The 20,268-nt window shown below is 38.1% G+C and overlaps 2 protein-coding genes across 3 annotated transcripts in view; both read left to right on the forward strand.

The window, feature by feature from the left end:
- The window catches only part of LOC105355327 (NACHT, LRR and PYD domains-containing protein 12-like), a 1,049,862-nt gene that overhangs the window by 436,660 nt on the left and 592,934 nt on the right, over positions 1 to 20,268 (forward strand). The gene's annotated exons all lie outside the window — the stretch shown is intronic.
- Positions 1,125 to 13,190, forward strand: LOC105358119 (vascular endothelial growth factor receptor 1-like). Of its 2 annotated transcripts, XM_011493642.3 has the most exons (7): positions 1,135 to 1,429; positions 2,405 to 2,713; positions 3,150 to 3,425; positions 10,008 to 10,301; positions 10,937 to 11,212; positions 12,597 to 12,734; positions 12,894 to 13,190. In XM_011493642.3, exons 1-7 carry the CDS (start codon positions 1,381 to 1,383, stop codon positions 12,929 to 12,931), a joined length of 1,380 nt encoding a protein of 459 aa, XP_011491944.1. In that variant the 5' UTR covers positions 1,135 to 1,380; the 3' UTR covers positions 12,932 to 13,190. The 2 variants fall into 2 exon arrangements, with proteins under 2 accessions (XP_020556291.1, XP_011491944.1); XM_020700632.2 differs by lacking the exon at positions 10,008 to 10,301 and having other exon boundaries at positions 1,125 to 1,429.

Genomic DNA, 20,268 nt, shown 5'->3' on the forward strand with positions numbered 1-20,268 from the left:
GCGATCGCCCGTATGGCCCGTGCCTAAAACCGCTACTGTGAAGGACTCAAATACATAAATATATAAAGGTAAAATAAAAATCAAAGCCAATAATATGTTCAATAAAATAAAAGTCAAACGTTAATCAGAGAGGAAATCAACAAGCTAAACTAGTTTTGACTGTAAAAATATATTTTTGTGATAGCCATATTTCTGAGTTAATATTTTATGCTTATGCTTGGCTTCCTAAACCAAGGAGGCTAATTGAACATTGACCAACCTTTCTTACCGTAGAATCAGCTTGACCGTTGTGTTTGGGACCCGCCCACCCCACTGTCAGTCAATCCGTCTCTGTCTCACAGCCGATAGACATCACTTCTGCTTGTTTAGGTGAAATTATTTAAGTTTAGGTGGATTTCTAATACAATTGAAATAAATTCTACATTCATTGAAATTATATAAACTGATTAAAGTTCGTAGTTCATTCTCAAAGAAGTTGATGAGAATTATATTTAAAATGAAAACATTGTAAATGATTTATTTTGTTACTTGAACAGTTACTTATTGTGAATACATCTACTTATTTTTCACATGCTCATTTTACACAAATGCTCTTGTTGGATTAGTATTTACAAAATGTGTTGCAGTGATCTGAAATAGTCTTCACAATATTTGCCAATTTTATTATGAATTCATGACCATATTTTCCAATAATATTCACTGCACCTTTGGCATGTTTTTAGAGTGCAGTTTTAAGACTCACCGAATAGATTTTAATAAGACTCAAGAGTCAAAAACTGAACTTTGAGAGTTTGACTTGAAAACAAACAGTGGCGTTAGCGTCCAGCTGGGATCAAATCTAATTAGAGGTTTTCAAAGCAGACGGCTTCCTTCACCAGACTGGACCAGTTGCAGTAAAAGAAGACGAACTGGTTCTTGTAATAACAGTCAGTTCAGTTGCTGCTTTGAACAAACATCAAGTTTGTTGCAAAAGATCAAAACCAGACAGTTTCTGAGCAAAAGTAATGTGGATAAAGTTCATTACAGAGGAGATTAAGAGTCATGTACTGCGTACAGGAAATGAACAAAGTGCATTTCCTCTTTTAGGACACTTTTGAAAGAAAAAAGAAAGACTTCCTTATTATAATATTAAACTGATAAACTTTTGAGCTTTATCTTCAAACACAATATCGTCAAATGTCTTCTTTTGTCTCATTTTCACCTTCAAAAAACTTAATTTTATAGATTTTATTAATCTGTGATTCATCTTTTCCCTCTGACATCACTCCCACATTTATTGACATTAAAAATATTGAGTGGGAGGAGCCAAGACTTTCTTTTCTTCTTAGTCATCGTCAAAGAGTAAATGAACATTTGAAGCGACAGATTAACAACTAGAGAATGACTCTACTACTGGAAATAATCTTTATGTTCATGCTTCAGTTTACAGGTAATATTTTATATTTTATTTGTTTGGCAAAAATGTCTAACTTTGACTAAAAACTGTTGTTTACCAAATTTAGTGGGTTTATTTTCAAATTTTGTTTTTTGTTTAAAAGAATCTTTTGTAAAAGTAGGTTATTATTAGGATAAAGATGGTTAAATATTATTTATTTTGTTTTTGATCAAATAATATTTCCATTTTAAGATTCCTCAGGAACAAAAAACGACTTTGGTGCAAATTGTTTTGTAAATAGATTTTTTTTATAAAAACAAAATTCCGTTTTAAAATTTCCATTTGCTGCAAAAATAGATATGTGAAAGCTGACGGCTGAAGCCGTGAAGACGATGAAGAATATTAACACAGTGAAGAAAAGTCAAAAAGTGGAAATATTTGCTAAAACTGAACTAACTTTCTTAAACTAATATGACTTTCACTTTTTTAACTGTAAAAAATCCACTAAATGGTAATAAAGATGAAAAAAATCTGATTTGTTGAGTAAAAAAAACAATTGAGGAAGAGAATAAGAGGAAGATTTTCCAGGACAGAAATAATAACACTACAGATTTCAGAAATTAATTGACTGACCTCAAATTTTTGCACTAAAATCATTTACTTTTAAGAATTTGAAGCTTCTCTTCATTGATGTTTAAAATTAAATCAAGGTTTAAAAAAAAGTCAAATATTTGCAAATGGCTTTAGTTTTTAACGTCTAAAGGGCTGTAAATAATCTAAATGTTGTTTTTTTTGTAAATGTTTCTTTCCATTTATAAAAACACAAACAATCAATTTGAAAAGAGGGAAAAATAAGTACTTCACCTAAATTCACAATTCTATTCAGAAAATGTCAGAGTTGAAGAGAGAATGGGGAAAATATTAGAGGAAAGTAAACATGTGAGCAGACTGTGGATTTCTACTCTGTGTTTATAAACCTGAAGTTTTTATCAATGATTCTGTTTGTGATTCTGATTTTCTCTCCTGTAGGTTTCAGTTTTGAGATCCTCTATGAAAGGGTTGGAGATGACGCCGTTTTACCGTGTAATATTGATAGATCCTCCGAGCAATTCTATGATGTGAAATGGTTGATCGACAGACCGGATTCAGAAGAAATAAGCTGCAAGGAAAGTGTTGTCCAGAGTTCAGCTGGAGCTTCCAGGCTGAGTGTGAGCAGGAACTGCTCCCTGCTCATCAGAAACATCACCGATGAAGATGCTGAAAAATACATCTGTCGGCTCGGAAACAAGAAATGGATCGACTACATTGACGTCTACGTGTATCTGAATGTTTTGAGCAGTGAGTATTCTGCCATGAATGTCAACATTCTGATCTGATCCAGAAAAAAGCTCAAACTGACCTTTTTCCAGCCTAAATGATTAAATGAGTTCACATGTCAAACTGCTGACGAAGCATGTTTAGTGGGAAAGATGTGAGAGAGTGGGCTCATAGGAGAAAATATCATTACATTTCATTCTTTTATATAGTAAACAGGTTAAATTGATGGATCCATAAACAGTAAAGATCAATGTCTCTCATGATCACTGTTTAATCAGGTGAACCGAGTGTTTGACAGTTTCCTGTTTTATTGAACTAGATAAACTTCAGATCAGTTTGATTGATTTGTGTAAATACTGTAAATGTATCACACATTAAAAAAAGTGTTAGATTGAAAATTAAATCAAGGACTAAAAGAAAAGACTGAAAACCTGATTCTATTTTTGTTTTCCTTTAGTCTCTTCGTCTCCTTCAGACGTTCATGGAAGAGTCGACCTAACATGCTCATTCAAAAGTCCTTTAGAAGCTTCATTCTTTAAGGAAAACGACATCATCTGGATGAATGAGACGGGATCTCAACTGTCTGGTAAAAATCCTGAGTTTGAGGTTCACAAACAAACAAACTGTGTTTCTGTTCTGACTGTGAAACATCAGAGAGGAAACTCCAAAAGATTCAGCTGCCGGTTTGTTGATGTTGATGAAGTGCAGATAGATGCCGTCTACGTTCTCACAGGTGAGACGTTTGGAAGGATTTCACTTTATAATAGTGTTCTATTAAATTCTCTTTTCCACAGTTTAGAAACAAAAAGACTTTCTGTTCTTGTCGATGATTCCTGTGAATCTTTGCTCTGTCAGGATTTTCAGAATAAAACAAACTTTTACACAACATCACTGTGGATCATTGACATTCAATGTCAATCAAAAATTTATATTTTGAACTTTTCTATATAAATGTCATTATTGTTATTTTTTTACCAAACTATCAGGAAAATAAAATGAAGTCAAAACTTTGAACAGTAACTCCATTATGTTGGTTCTTAAATATTGATTGATTATACTTTAAGTCATTATTTGTATTCAGTCTTTTAATATAATCATCACAGAAGAAAAGAAAGATAAAAACAACAGGTTTTATTACAAATAGAGGCAAACATTGAATTCAGTAAAACTCTTCTCTTTAAAGCAGGTTTTGTACATAAAAAAACTATCGAGTGGTTCTAATTTCATTTAGAGGAACTTGTGACTTTCAAGATTTTGGTAAATGGTAAATGGCGTATACTTATATAGCGCCTTTCTTCCTACAAGGACAAAGCGCTTTACAGTCACAGACCCATTCACCCAGTGACACGCACATTCACTCACACATTCACACACTGGTGGCGGCTCCGCTGCCAAACACAGGCGCCCGCCTACCCCCAGAGGCAAGGTGGGGTTCAGTGTCTTGCCCAAGGACACTTCGACTCATGGGCGTGCAAGGCGGGAATCGAACCTGCAATCTTACGATCATGGGTCGACCGCCCTACCGCTGCACCACGACCGCCCTACCGCTGCACCACGGCCGCCCTTTCTGCTTTATTTGGTCAACAATAAAGAAAAATTGAAAACCTAATAAATAAATAAAACTCAGCAGCAGAACAAAATCGGATCATTCTGGAACAAGTTTGTTTTACAAATGTTCATTTGACCGGACTTTGATTCTGTAGATTGAATTGTTGGTTTAGACATAATGATGATTGCAATAATGGGAGATGTGGAGAGAGGATTGTTCATTTGTTGTTGTCGTTTTTTTCCATCTGTTGTTCTCTGCAGATGTCTGAAGTGTCAGTTGTGTTCTTGTGTGAGTCCCTGCTGGACAGTGTTGTGAGTCAGGCAAGGCAAGGCAAGGCAAGTTTATTTGTATAGCCCAATTCGTACACAAAGTAATTCAAGGTGCTTCACAAAACAGAAAAATGCATTAAAATCACAATACATCATAGAAATAATCAACGTAAAATTTACTTTAAAAGAAAAAAAAAATTTGAAAATTGATTTAAAAATAAAGGAAGGAAAGGAAACAAAAGTGCAGATAGGACCTTTCAGTCATATACACGGCTAAACAGAAATGTTTTAAGTCTAGATTTGAACATGAACACAGAAGAGGCCTGTCTTACGACTTCAGGGAGGCTGTTCCAGATTTTAGCTGCAGAATATTGAAACGCTGATTCCCCCTTGTTTAGTTCTGACTCTGGGAATCAACAGGAGGCCGGTCCCTGAGGTCCTCAGAGTACGAGATGGTTCATATGGCACTAACATGTCAGAGATGTACTTTGGTGCTCAGCCATGGAGAGACTTGTACACAAGCAGAGCTGCTTTGAAGTCTATTCTTTCAGGTACAAGGAGCCAGTGCAGAGACCTGAGCACAGGACTAATGTGATCATACTTCCTGGTTCTGGTCAGGACTCGAGCAGCAGCATTCTGGATGTACTGAAGCTGTTTTACAGCTCGTTTGGAGAGGCCGGTGAGCAGGCTGTTACAGTAGTCTAACCTACTGGAGAAAAATGCATGAATAAGTATCTCCAGGTCTGGCTTTGACACTATGTTTTTGATTTTGGCAATGTTTTTCAGATGGTAAAATGCTGCTGATGTTACTGACTTGATATGGCTGTTACAGTTTAGGTCAGAGTCCATGATTACCCCTAGATTTCTGACTTGATTTGAGGGTTTAAGAGACAGAGAATGAAGGTAGCTGCTGACACTTTCTCTTTGTTTCTGTGGGCCAAAAATAATAACTTCGGTCTTGTCTGAGTTTAGCTGGAGAAAGTTGTTCTGCATCCACGCACTGATCTGTTGGTGGCAGTGGCTGAGTGAACCACTGGCCCATATTCACCTGTTGTCAGTGACACATAGATCTGAGTATCATCTGCATAGTTGTGATAAGATATGTTATTACTGCGTATTAACTGCCCTAGTGGCAGCATGTAGAGGTTGAACAGAAGGGGTCCCAGGATCGATCCCTGGGGCACACCACAATTCAAGCCCATGTAGTCTGAGACACAACTCCCAATTTCAACAAAATATTTCCTGTCTTCTAGATAAGACTTGAGCCAACTTAGGACAGATCCAGAGATGCCAACCCAGTCTTGGAGTCTGTGCAAAAGGATCCCATGATCAACAGTATCAAAGGCAGCACTCAGGTCTAACAGGATTAAGACAGAGACTTTTCCATCATCAGTGTTCAGGCGGATGTCGTTGGTTACCTTGATAAGAGCAGTTTCTGTGCTATGATGGGGTCTAAAACCTGACTGGAAAACATCAAATGAATTGTTTAATAAGAGAAAGTCAGTGAGCTGTTGGTAGACAACTTTTTCAAGGACTTTTCCTAAAAATGGCAGATTAGAGATAGGTCTGTAATTATTCAGTACAGTGGGATCAAGACCGCTCTTCTTCAAGAGAGGTTTAATGACTGCAGTTTTTAAAGCCTCTGGAAATATTCCAGATTGAAGAGACATGTTAACTATTTGAGTAATTGATGGCAACACACTGTTCAGGACAGACTTTAGAAATCTAGTGGGTAACACATCAAGGCAGCATGTAGACGAGCTCAGACGGGTGATGGTCTCTTGGACAGTTTGGTCAGTGACAGGTACAAAGTGAGTCAGCTTAGAGTGAGTAGGTGGCCGTTGGATAGTTATATGTGTTGTGGAGTTGATGGCTTTTTTAATGCCCTGAACCTTGTCATTGAAAAATACAGCAAACTCATTACATTTAGGTGTACAAACCAATTCTATTGGTAGCTGGGTTGGAGGGTTAGTTAATCTGTTAACTGTTGTGAACAGGACACGAGAGTTGCTGCTGCAACTTCCAAAGATTTCAGAGAAGTACCTTTCCCTTGTTCTGCATAAGATCTGGTTGTAAGCGTACAACTCACCCTTATACATTTCATAATGAACCTGGAGTTTTGACTTGCGCCACTTTCGCTCAGTGATCAGAGTGGTGCTTGTTGGTTGTTCTGCAGCTCTGCTGCTGTTTGCTCCATGAAAGACTGACAGATGATCTGCTAGAAAGACCAGCGTTAGGAGGTCTGCAGCTGAATTATGGCTTATACAGGTTCAGGGGGGCTGTGAGTTCTCCATGTTTTACTTGATCCATTGCTATGAAAAGGGCCTTCTATCTTATCAGATTCATTTAGGATGAACAAAAACCTTCTTGCACGGATCTGACTTGAAAATCTCTTACATGCAGTTTAACTTTTAAAAAGTAAAACAGGAAATTTCAAATTTGCTACCAAAAGTTTTTTTTTTTTTTTTTTTTTGGTAGAAAGTGATACAAAAGAAAGTTTTAAATACACAGACACAAACCGTCATCTGATAGATTTTTGCATAGCAGCTAAAGAACCGTGAAGAAAACAGGAACAAGACATTTGCCAACAGGAAGCTTCTCCTTTATGACTAAACTGACAGGAAAAGTAGGAGCAAAAGAAGACTTCCCTAAATATGTGGATGAAGATTGTCATTGATTTAGGTAACATTTGAATTCTCTCCAAGCGTAGAGATATGCAAAAGTAGTGTTTTTAACGTTTCTACCACACAATGCTGCTGATGATGTTGCCAGTGCTGGGAAGATTTGTAACAAGAGCAGTTTTCTATTTTTAAAACATCATGCAAAAACAAAAAGTCATAGATAGATAAATGACTTTATTAATCCCACAATGGGGAAATTTCATTTATCTGTGGCAGCAACACGACATTCAGAAATAATCTATATAATATAACATCAATAAAGGACATCACAAATGACATTTATATTAGATAATTAAAAATATTACTAAAATTATTATGAAAAATTATTATCAAAAATGAGATTCTTATTAAATAAAGAAATAAATAAATATTAAATATCAAATAAATACAGCTGCAAAAGTGTAAAAAAAAACATTACAGACTTTTCACACCAAAAACAAAAACAAACAACTGTTCAGGAATATAAAACAATTTAAAATTGAAAAACAACAACTACAACAAAAGAAAATAAATAAATGAGTGAATGAAAAAACACCCTGGCACCGTGGAGTGTCACTGTAACACAGTGTTGTACAGTCTGATGGCTGTGGGGAGGAATGACTTGCGGTAGCGCTCCTTCTTACACTGAGGGTGCAACAGTCTTGTGCTGAAGGATGGTCAGCGCCTCTACAGTTTTGTGCAGGGGGTGGGAGGGGTTATCCATGATGGATGTCAGCTTAGCTAACATCCTCCTGTCCGCCACCTCCTCGATGGACTCAAGTGTGCAGCCCAGGACAGAGCCGGCCTTCTTAACCAGTTTGTTAAGCATGTAAACTTTCAGAACACACCCACGTGCGCTCTACAGCACAGCGCGACGTGAATCACCCTCACGGCGGAGGGATACCCAAACCCTAAGTTCCTACAGCTCCCCAATAAGAAACAAGTTCTGACACCACTAAAGCTTTAAATGCCCCTACAATTCGAAGAATAGGGAGGAGCCATAAAGCGGGAATTCTGATTTGGCCGTCTTGAAGTTGAGTCACGGCGTCTGGACTTATTGTGAAGTCTTCCTAAAACGTCTCACCACTCAAACTGTCCTGTTTATTTTTAACTTTTGCAAACATTTGAGTGATGGAGTGATGGAGAGGAGGTCACTGAACAGACTCCTTTCAATCATGGACAACCCAGAGCATCCTCTCCAGCCTGTTCTGGACAAACAGCGGAGCTCCTTCTCTAGAAGGCTCAGACAGCTCCGCTCCAAAACTGCCCAGTACCAGAAATCCTTCCTGCCAAATACTATAACCCTGTTCAATAATTCACAATGCAGAAGATAACCTTTGCACATTTTTTTTTTCTCTTTTCTTTATTTTGCACATTTCTTTTGCACATCTCTTTACCTGCACTGTTATGTAAATAGCTCTTTAAATTATACCACATTTTCCTTGTTCTCTTTTTTTATTTTTATTTATATTATTCTTACTCTTTTTTTCCTGTCAGTTGTTATGGTAACGAACAAATTTCCCACGTGTGGGATCAATAAAGTATTTCTGATTCTGATTCTGATTCTGATTTAGCTTTAAAATGTCTTCACACCATTACAGAGTGGGTGGAGCCAAGACTTCTTAGTTAGATCATCACTAAAGAGAAAAATCAAACCATGAACTAAACTTCTATAACAGATCAGAATCCAACAAAGACCGGATGACTCTAAAACTGTAACTAAAAACCGTTTTTATTACAGCTGGACCATAACAAGGTTCTAAACAGAGCTTCAAAATGCAAAACAAAAAAAATAGAGCAAGAAAACAAGTATTTTTTGATAATATATTGATAATAAAAGCACAAATGAGCTGGACTGTTCATCATCTGATCAAAAGTTTAAGACCAATGCTTTGTAAAAACCAGAATTTACACTAATATTTGCATTAAATCAGTAATCCTCAAAAAAGCTTCATGGCAATGCTGCTGAGGTTGGATGCTAGTTTTGAAATTTTTCTAAACAATCTTGAGTGTTGTGGAACAAAAAAGTCACGAAGCAGACCTCAGTTCCAGACAGTGGATGTCCTTCATGAAGCCATCTTCACCACTTGGCACAAACCTTTGTTACGGGGGGGGGGGGATGAGGAAGTACCCAGGTGCAGAGAGGAGGAGGCAGGAGGTTTCAGGGAAGAAGGAGTTTTGATAAGGAAACCAAAAAACTAAAAACAAAACCACTGCAACAGGCAGGCAAAACTCGAAATACAAACCACACAGGAATACTCGGGAAAGACAAGACTCAAATACATACAAGGCAACAAGACGCAGGTGGAAACACTCAGGACTGATAGGGAAAGGTAAAACTCGAAACAACAACAAAACAGGAAATACTACAAAATAAAACAGGAAATCAAGGAACCAAACACAAAGAGACTGAAACCGTTACAACCTTTCCAAAAGTCTTTTAGAAACACTTGCTGAAACACGCCAATACAGATTTTTGAGGTGCAGCTTTACCTCACTGAGTGTTTTTTTTTAATGGAACAGGGTTTTTTGTGCGATGATCCTAAACTTTTGAACATCTACTGATCAGTCCATTTCAGTTCACTTGTTGTTTTTTTCAACTGTCTCTTGTTCCCATTTCTTTTTTTTCTTTTTTTTTTTACAATTTGAAGCTCTACTTGAAACCTTGTAAAAATCTAATCACGCAAAATGGAAATTCATGTAATTTCTTAACTGGTCTTAAGATTTTAATAAGGAGTGTGTGTGTTTACAGGTGGATCTGTCTTATTTCATTTCTTCAGTGACTGTTGTGTTCAAGGTTCACCTTTTCTCTGAGTTTGTTCTTTTCTCTCCGGCAGACATCAGTGGACAAACTAAACATCTCTATCACAGAGTTGGAGATGACGTCCTTTTACCTTGTAGAACTACATCCTCCTCTTCCTCATGTTCTGATGTTACCTGGCTGTACCAGAAAGATCCAAATACAGCATTTAGAGAAGAAGTACACAATGGAAGTGTTGTCCAGACTTCAGCTAGAGTGGGCAGTGACTGCTCTCTGCTCATCAGAAACATCACTAATGAAGATGCTGGTCGATTTCTCTGTCGGCTCGGGAACAAGAATAAGTTTGAGGCGTATCTTAATATTTTGAGCAGTGAGTATTCTGACTTGAATTATTCTGTGACTTTATGAATGTCAACATTCTGATCTGATCCAAAAAAAAGCTCAAAACCTGAAGAGACTCTGACGTTTGGAGATTTTTTTTATCTAAATCAAAATCTCAAGATTCTACAACGGATGAAGAATTATTCCTTAATTTACATTCAAAGTCAGAATCAGTTTTCATCTCAGATGAGAGGAGATATCTGCCTTTATTTCACAGAGGCAGAGCTTCTGGGCTTTTCTAACAGAATTATAGGAGTTAGACCAGACAGACCCGCAGAATCAGGACTAGAAAGACGAAGAAAGAGCCAATAACAAAGTTTTAGCTTCATGCAGAAAACATTTCTTTAGCTTCATTTTATATAGTTTTTATACTATTCCATGATATTATTTGTTGAAAGTTGTCCGAAAATGACGAGCAGTGACTCCATCATCCTCTGACTTAGTCTAGGCTGAAACTCAAGAATCCAGACTATTTCTGTTGTTGAAACCAATGTAAACATTTCTCTGAATAGTTTCTAAAATGATCAAATCTTCTTTTTCTTTGGAACACGGTCAGCAGGTAAATGTAGTCACTGTCAGGACAAAAGGTTTTCATGGAAAAACGTCTTTTCTGTTTTCCTTCAGTTTCTAAAGATCCAGCAGACGTTCCTCCCAGAGGAAGTGGAAGTGTCACATTCCAGTGTTCACTGAGTAGATTTGATCCAACTATTCCCTGTAGACAGAACAGCTTCATCTGGATGAATGAGACGGGATCTCAGCTGTCTGGTGACGGAGTTGGGTTGGACTGTGTTTCTGTTCTGACTGTGAAACATCAGAGTGGAAACAAAAAAACATTCACCTGCCAGTTTGTTGAAGACGACAAAGTGAAGACATATGCTGTCTATGTTCTGGACTTTTCATGTAAAACTGTTTTTATTCTTTTTATCCACAAAGACAAAGTTGTGAAAGTTAAAGTGTGGGTGACATGGCCTATTTTAATAAGCCAAAATATAGTAAATAGTCTCTATTTCATGTTGCGATTGTTTTTAATATTTTTCGAAAAAGAATAAATAGCGAAAAACGCAATATAAACAACGAGGACGGCCGCCGGCTTCACGCATTCCGCCGACTTCGCGCCGCCATGTTTGTGACGTAACGAAAGGCAGACAACATGGCTAGCACCGATAGCGAAGCACAGAGTGATGCTACCGTCTCTATTAGCGATTTATCATCAGATGAACAGAAAGATGAAGAGGTAAGTTGCGGAGATTATCATGATGATGAGTCACTTTTGCAACCGTATCGATTCGAACCCTTTTGCGGCTGGGACTCACAAAAGAGAGTGAGTTTAACGTTTAATATATACCGTATATATATACCGTATATATATTAAACGTTAAACTCACTCTCTTTTGTAATAAATAAATTATGTAATAAACGTTAAACTCACTCTCTTTTGTAATAAATACATTATGTAATAAACGTTAAACTCACTCTCTTTTGTAATAAATAAATTATGTAATAAACGTTAAACTCACTCTCTTTTGTAATAAATACATTATGTAATAAACGTTAAACTCACTCTCTTTTGTGCCAGCTTTTCGGTCACAGATTTTCTCTTTTTGTACTGGCTGCTGCCAGTGCTGGTACTGGGCGTTTCTGTTTCGGACGTTGCCACTAGCGATCTCTTGAAAATGGTGGGGATTGCGTTCGGTTTCAATACTTTTTTATATCTGACATGCATTCCCATATCTTTCATGAGCTGTGGTGTTTCTTCAAAACAGTCTGCCTCAAAATGTTCGCTGCATAAAGTTGACGAAGCAGTTGGCACCCAATTCGCCCTCGTTCGGTGCACTTGTTTTGTCCATTATTTCAGCAGCATTTCTTGTTTTGGGAATTTATACACAGATACACTTTCACTAGATGTATTGCTACATCCAGCTGCCACACAACGACTTGGCATGTTGATGATTAACAGATTTAAACACGAGAGAAACGAAGACTACCTGTTTTGTTTACATGCTGTCCGAAGCGGAACTGCGATAGTCAATGCCTTTCGTGACGTCACAGGTCATATCGAGGTCACTTCCAGCCTGCGCTCTTAGCGGCAAATTCTTATCTCTGATTCCTTCGAAAGACGTCTATTATTCATATGCTTCGGATTTTTTTCGACGCTAACTATTGGTATCAATAGAATCAGCGTTTGAAAGGCTTTTTTATTTGACAAAGTTGTTCAAAGCATGGCATCCACACTTTAAAGCCACACAAATACTTTAGCTAATGCTGGTGAATGTTTGGTCTGCAGATCTTTCTGGTCACATCTTCATCATCATCTTTGTAGCCGTGGTGACGGTGGTGTTGATGTTTCTGGGTGCGGTTGCTGCTCTGGTCTACATGTCCAGGAGGAGAACCGAAGGGAATGAGGACCAGAGAACTAGAACAAGTACCGTCACTCTTTTACTCTTCATCATCTGCTGATGTGGATGATGTCATTTCCTGTTTCTCTCAGCTCATGAAAACCAATAAAGTTGGTGACCTTAAACATTATTTGCACTTTTAGAAATAAAAAAAGCTGCTTGATCTTCTAAACTCTGTTTTTCAGCGAGAAGAACTGTGGCTGGTGATGAAGACAACCTGTGAAGAAGAGATGCAGAAAAATCTTTTAATATTCTTTGTTGTTAAAAAGAGTGCAGATATTTTCTTTTCTGTGAGTTTTTTTCTTTTTAGACATTTCAAATACAGTAGCTTTATTTGCTCAGATCTGTCGTCACCTACAAAGTTTCTAAGTAGACTGTTCAGTATTGCAGGAAATGGTCTGTGTGTGTGTGTGTCCGTTTTACTTTATATTTTTGTCCCAATGGACAATATATATATGTGTGTGTGTGTGTGTGTGTGTGTGTGTGTGTGTGTGTGTGTGTGTGTGTGTGTGTGTGTGTGTGTGTGTGTGTGTGTGTGTGTGTGTGTGTGTGTGTGTGTGTGTGTGTGTGTGTGCGTGCGTGCGTGCGTGCGTGCGTGCGTGCGTGCGTGCGTGCGTGCGTGCGTGCGTGCGTGCGTGCGTGCGTGCGTGCGTGCGTGCGTGCGTGCGTGCGTGCGTGCGTGCGTGCGTGCGTGCGTGCGTGCGTGCGTGCGTGCGTGCGTGCGTGCGTGCGTATAGACATACGACATACATTTGTTTGTCTACTTTAGTATTTCTTTGTTTTGATTGCTTGAAATAAACCATTTCCACATTCTAATTCTTTTTCATCAGACCGCTTGTTGTTTTGATTACTAACTTCAATGTTTTTCTTTTGGAAAGACTACATCTTTGGAACTTGTAACACAGGAAAAGGTTTTCCAAATTGATGACAGAGAGTCGGATGTCTTCCAGACTGACATTTCTGCAGATCAAAGTGAAAATAAACCTTCTAGATTTGATTATAAATGTACAGCGCTGTAGCAAAACTAACAGAAAAACCTTCAATTTTAGTTGTCAAGGCTGCCCCCTAGTGGCAGCAATACACTACAAGGTCCTTAACCCTTGTGCTATCCTAAGCACTTTAGCATTGGGAGTTGGGTCATCTAGACCCACTAGACCAGGGGTGTCCAAACTGTGGCCCGCAGCAAATTTTGAAAATATAATTGAATATGGCGCGCACATGGCGCTTGAGCTCAACTCTGTTGCACTTCTCATTTTCAACACTAGATGGAGTCGGGTCACAGGAAGGTGTGTTGCGGAGTGGGTGTGTGCTGAGCAGGGCGCGTGCCACGAGAGAGGGGGGTAGGAGCGTGTGCAGGTGGAGATGGGTGTGTTGGTTGGAATGAGGTTTCATTGTCTGAGTGAATGTTTCATTTTGATATGCGCTTGTTTTATGTGGCACAGATCAGCATCACTGCTCCCACTGAGAGCAATGTTTTTCACATTATAGGTGAGTTTGAAATACACAGTAATCATGTGTCGATATGTCACCCTCTTGTGTGCGGCCCGGACCTTTGCTCATTTTTCTGTATTTGGCCCTCACCAAAAAAAATTTGGACACCCCTGCACTAGACAGTGCTCTGAACCTTTTTTCTTCAATGATTTGTGATCTTCACTGGTGTCCATGGATTAAATGAAATCTTTCCACCTTTATCCACCTTTGTCATGGTAGGGAGAACACGTCAATGTAAGGGTGGGGTCATCTAAGATAGCACAAGGGTTACAAACAGCTAGAATTGATCTATTTATAGAAACTACATCGGATGTTTAACTATTCATTAAGACGGAAAACTAAAAAAAAGAAAAAAAAAAGTTTATTTTTTTCACTTTTCATTTATTATGTTACATCTCAGTTGTATACTTTTGCCTTTGAAATTTTTACTGAAATAGAGGAAACTTCTCTCTTGCTTTTTTCACTGTGAGAAGAACTTCAAAATTATTCCTTGTCTTTGTTATTGACTACACTTTAATGTTTATACTCGTAATTATTCTCCTTAGAAACGGTTTTTTGTATTTTTGCTTTTAGATTTTCTTCATTTAATTTTGTTTCTTTGTTCACTAAAAACATTTCTTTATCCATTACTGTAGTTCAGGAATACTATAAATAAATGTCATCATATTTATTTAGCAGCTGATGCATCTTGTAGTTAAATCTAATTTTTTTTTTATAAAACTTTATTGTTCAAAACAAATAGAACAAATATGCATGACAAGAACAAAAGTCACAACAATGAAATGTCAGGGGATGGTACATGTTTTACAAAAGAAATATTACAAAAATCGATTACAATACAATACATTCTAATGAAGGTAAAAATTTATTTAAGTTGCATACAACTGAAATGTAATGTATTTAATGGGTTCATTGTTTAGTTGAAGGTTAGCTTGTTTTCAGAGAGGTGAAGCAGCATGGCGTGTCCATTTGAAGATGATTTAGTGGATGAAGAAGCTCAGATAATACTTTTTCCACCGTGAGAGGGTGATAAGACCACATATGGATGTTGGAAAGAGAAACTTTTTTACTTAGATCCAACTTAATTAATTGCTTCAGTTAAGATAAATCATTTTTTTTTGTTAAGTCAGTTTAAAAATTACACATAGTTTTCAGACAGTTATTTTAATTTCATTCAAATTCATTCAATTAAGTAGGTGTAAGTTGGTGCTGCTGTTAGATCGGCACCGCAAGGGATTGTGGGATACCATTCCCTTTGCCTGTCTGGACGGATTTGGGTTTAACTGTGGCTTTTTGACCAAATGTGTTTAGTTGTTTAGCAGTTTTACTGTGTTTTGCCGAGTTATTTTGTCCTACTAAGCTTACGCCTCTGCACCATGAGTGAGAGTGAAGGAGAGGATGATTAGTTTATATAGCACTCCTACGAATGAAAGTTGAGTGATGGAAAATTCTTTAATGAGTTTTGTTTTTTCTCCCCATTTTTTTTATTGTTGTTATACAAATGAGAATATCTGCCGGCTCAAACTTAGACATATGAGAGTTCAAGAAATATAATTAAGATGGAAGAAAGATTATTTGAATTGGAGTAATATGACATTTAGTTAGACAAATACGTAAATTTGAGTTGTATAAACAATTATTGAGTTTTATAGACGTAAGAAATTAGGTTAAATAAATAAAATAACTCAATTTCTTTTTACCAATAGAAGTGATTCATTTAAGTAGGTAAAATTGGATATGTTATATATTTCTGCATCACAAGGAAAATGGAAACAAGATCAGAAACTTGTGCGTTTACTTTGTCTCTTTTTCTACATGCAGAAACTCTTTCTTTTGATGATGTAGCCGTATTACTTTTTTGATATACAAGTAATCTTCATATACCGTCATTAAAATCTCAGACTCCGTTTCACTGAAGTATAGCGTTTTCTTTTTTTTCACCACGCGTTTCCATGGTGACTCCAGAAATCGGCGATATATTGAGAACGTCTTTATGTACCTGCTGTGCACGCCCATTAACCCAGGGTTACCAAGTCGAGCATAATTCCGCCAACTCATATCCAGTCTTTTGGAACTGACATACCCCGAGTAAGCAAGTTCAGGCGGATTTCAGCCAGAGTTCAGGGTTAAAGTCAGGCTAGTTTAAATATGCTTCCTTGAATATCCCCCCAGGACTTTTGGGGTTTGTCAAGCATCAATAAACTCTGTGATCATTGGAGAAAATGCCTGAGGACTCTGCAAGACAGGAAGAGACTAATTCAAATGAATATATTGAATATGAAATAATTAAATGAATGTGTCATCCATTCTTTAAAATTGAAAAAAAACCTAATAATAATCAAAAGTGTCATTAAATATGTCAATATTTAATTAAAATTCAATGTTAAATGATTTACACAGGTTCCATTTCTAAGTTATTCTAAATATTCTATTCTATTTCTACATTTGACACTAGCCGTGGTTATGTGCAAAATATCTTGATCAGATCAAAGATCGGATTAGAATTCAATCATGTACATGGGCCCAGAAAAACTTTTTCTGAGTATAACAAACGTTTACATGCACTACTCTTTTGGTCGGAATAAATCATTTGCAAATGAGCAGAACTCTCTAAAATACCGGAAGAGGAAATTAGTTCTGCTGTAAACAAACTGATACAAATCTTCTGACAAATCTTATAAACATTGTTATGATTATCATGAACTGCCTGTTCACTCATTATTTTATTATTTATTTTTAATCCGAGGGGTCAGTGCTTTTTTGTGGAGAAACGGACCTGGAAGAAGGGTTAGGAGTAGGCTAACACGCGCCAACAACATTTAGCCTTCAGTGCCGGAATATGCATCTTGGCTGCATGTAAATACAATCAGTACAATAAATATGTGGACAGACACATTTTTTCTAATTTTTTTCTGTACATTACCACATTGAATTTTAAATAAAACAACTCAGATGCCATTGAAGTGCAGACTTTCAGCTTTTATTCCATGGGTTGAACAAAAAGATTGCATAAAAATGTGAAAAACTAAAGCATTTTTAAACACAATTCATTCACAATTCACAACCTTTATTTCATGGGCTCATAAGTAATTGGACAATTGATTTCCATGCTATTGCATGGGCAGGTGTGGACAATTCCCTTGTTATGTCATTATGAGTGAAGCAGACAAAAAGGCCTGCAGTTGATTAGGGGACTCGTGCTTGCACTTTGAAGATTTTGCTGTGAACAGACAACATGCGGTCAAAGAAGCTCTCCATGGAAAGGAGCCATCATTAAGCCAAGAAAACAGAAAAAGCCATGCGAGAAATTGCTACAGTGTCAGGAGTGGCAAAATCAACAGTGTGGTACATCCTGAGAAAGAAAGAAAGCACTGGTGAACTCAGCAACGCAAAAAGACATGGACGTCCACGGAAGACAACAGTGGTGGATGATCGCAGAATCATTTCCATCGTGAAGAGGAATCCGTTCACAACAGCCAACCAAGTGAACAACCGACAGAAAAGCCCACAAACAAACAGCAATTGAAAGCTGCTGCAGTAAAGGCCTGGCAGAGCATTCAGAAGGAGAAAACCCAGCATCTGGTGATGTTCATGAGTTCAAGACTTCAGGCTGTCATTGCCAACAAAGGCTTTTCAACCAAATATTAGTAATGACCATTTTGTTTTCAGTTATTTCATTTGTCCAATTACTTACGAGTCTATGAAATGAAGGGATTTTGTTTAAAAAATGCTTTAGTTTTTCACTTTTTTATGCAATCTTTATGTTCAACCTTTGAAATAAAAGCTGAAAGTCTGCACTTCAATGGCATCTGAGTTGTTTTATTTCAAATTCACTGTGGTAATGTACAGAAACTAAATGAGAAAAAATGTGTCTGTCCAAATATTTATGGTACAGACTGTGTATGGTAATAACATCAGCCTTTATTTAGTCGGGACACGACTGGAAACGCAAATTCAAATGGTTGTTAACGCAGTTTCTAAGGACTGAGCGGCATTTCTCCTTTGAAAAGCTCACGCACTGCCCCAAAGCAAGAGTGTGAGCTGGCGGTCTGAGCTCTGCTCGGACACACAGTTCTCCTTAGTTCGGCAACGCTCTGCGCTCGACTCATTTATTAAAATTTAAAAAATTTGGGATTTCAAATATGAATAACTCAAATACACTACAGTAAAAGTTTCTGGAAATGATTGTCTGAGTAGCCAACAAAGTCCTGAAGAGAATGAAAGTAGTTTCTGTTGGGGATGTCCTTTAAATTGGCAGTTTGCAGTAAACCATGGGGATGGATGACGATATCGTTGGGAGGATGGGGGCTATTTCAATTTTTTCGTTATTATATAAGTATTATTCGTTATTTTACTTTATTACTGTACTTTATTTATTTTATTTCCCAACTAATGACTCATCCGCAATCTTCTTCTTTCTCTTTCGGCTTTTCCCATCAGGGGTCGCCACAGCGAATCATCCTTTTCCACCTCACTCTATCATGGACATCTTCTACCCTAACATTAGCCAACTTCATGTCCTCTGTTAAGACATCCATGTATCTCCTCTTTGGCCGTCCTCTTGCCCTCCTGCCACGCAGCTCCATCTCCAACATCCTTCTACCAATATATCCACTATCCCTCCTCTGAACATGTCCAAACCATCTCAGTCTGGCTTCTCTGACTTTGTCGCTAACACAGGCAACATGAGCCGTCCCTCTGATGTACTCGTTCCTTATCCTGTCTAACCTGGTCACTCCTAAGGAGAACCTCAACATCTTCATCTCTGCTACCTCCATCTCAGCCTCTTGTCTCTGTCTCACTGCTACCGTCTCTAACCCATAGAGCAGAGCTGGTCTCACCACTGTCTTGTACACCTTTCCTTTGAGTCTTGCTGGCACTCTTCTGTCACACAACACTCCTGACACTTTCCTCCAACCGCTCCAACCTGCCTGCACTCGCCTCTTCACCTCTTTTCCACACTCCCCATCACACTGAACTGTTGACCCCAAGTACTTAAACTCCTGCACCTTCTTCACCTCAGCCCCCTGTAACCTAACGCTTCTACCTTGATCCCTCTCGTTCAGACACATGTATTCTGTCTTACTACGACTGACCTTCATACCTCTTCTTTCCAGAGCAAACCTCCACCTCTCTAGCTGTTCCTCCACCTGCTCTCTACTCTCACTGCAAATTACAATGTCATCCGCAAACATCATTGTCCAGGGAGATTCCTGTCTTACCTCATCTGTCAGCCTGTCCATCAGCATAGCAAACAAAAAAGGACTCAAAGCTGATCCTTGGTGTAGTCCCACCTCCACCTTGAACTCCTCTGTCTGACCAACAGCACATCTCACCACCGTCATACTTCTCTCATACATGTCCTGAACTACTCTGACATACTTCTCTGCCACTCCAGACGACCTCATACAGTACCACAGCTCCTCCCTCGGCACCCTGTCATACGCCTTCTCTAAATCTACGAACACACAATGCAGCTCCTTCTGACCTTCTCTGTACTTTTCCATCAACATGTGGATGATTCGCATGGTTATTTTGGCAATTTTTACGCCGGATGCCCTTCCTGACGCAACCCTCTCTATTTATCCGGGCTTGGGACCGGCACAGAGGCAACTGGCTTGCAACCCCTGTGGCTAGATTAATGACTCATCCGCAATGATCCAGTATAAACTAGGAGTGTAAGAAAAAATCGATTCGGCAATATATTGCAATACATCATTTGGCAATACTTGAATCGATTCAAAATGCTGCCAGATCGATATTTATTTAATTATTTCTGAGCGTCCTTCAGGGTCTGACTCTTGTTTTCCACTTCACCCTCCGACCGCTATGTGGCAGCAGAGCGCATGGAGCCTCTTTGAGCAGCTCTACTCTGCGAAAGACAACAGGAAGACTGCAGTTAGGCAGTTTGTTCTGTTGTTATGAGACATGGGCTGTGTCCGAATTACCACCCTAACCCCTAACTACTAAAACCCTATATAGTGCGGCACTATATAGTTCTCTATATAGTTCTCTGAATTTTCAAAGCAATTCGGACACCCGTGCTCACTAGTTTTCTCTTTCGGGTGT

The sequence above is a fragment of the Oryzias latipes genome, chromosome 2, assembly GCF_002234675.1.
Source record: "Oryzias latipes chromosome 2, ASM223467v1".
Taxonomy (NCBI): domain Eukaryota; kingdom Metazoa; phylum Chordata; class Actinopteri; order Beloniformes; family Adrianichthyidae; genus Oryzias; species Oryzias latipes.

What these genes read in the sequence shown, in the direction of transcription:
- LOC105358119 (XM_011493642.3), top strand. Translation starts at nt 1,381, where the DNA reads ATGACTCTACTACTGGAAATAATCTTTATGTTCATGCTTCAGTTTACA. An exon ending in GTATCTGAATGTTTTGAGCA is followed by an intron (nt 2,714 to 3,149) that starts GTGAGTATTCTG and finishes GTTTTCCTTTAG; the next exon opens with TCTCTTCGTCTCCTTCAGAC. An exon ending in TGCCGTCTACGTTCTCACAG is followed by an intron (nt 3,426 to 10,007) that starts GTGAGACGTTTG and finishes TCTCTCCGGCAG; the next exon opens with ACATCAGTGGACAAACTAAA.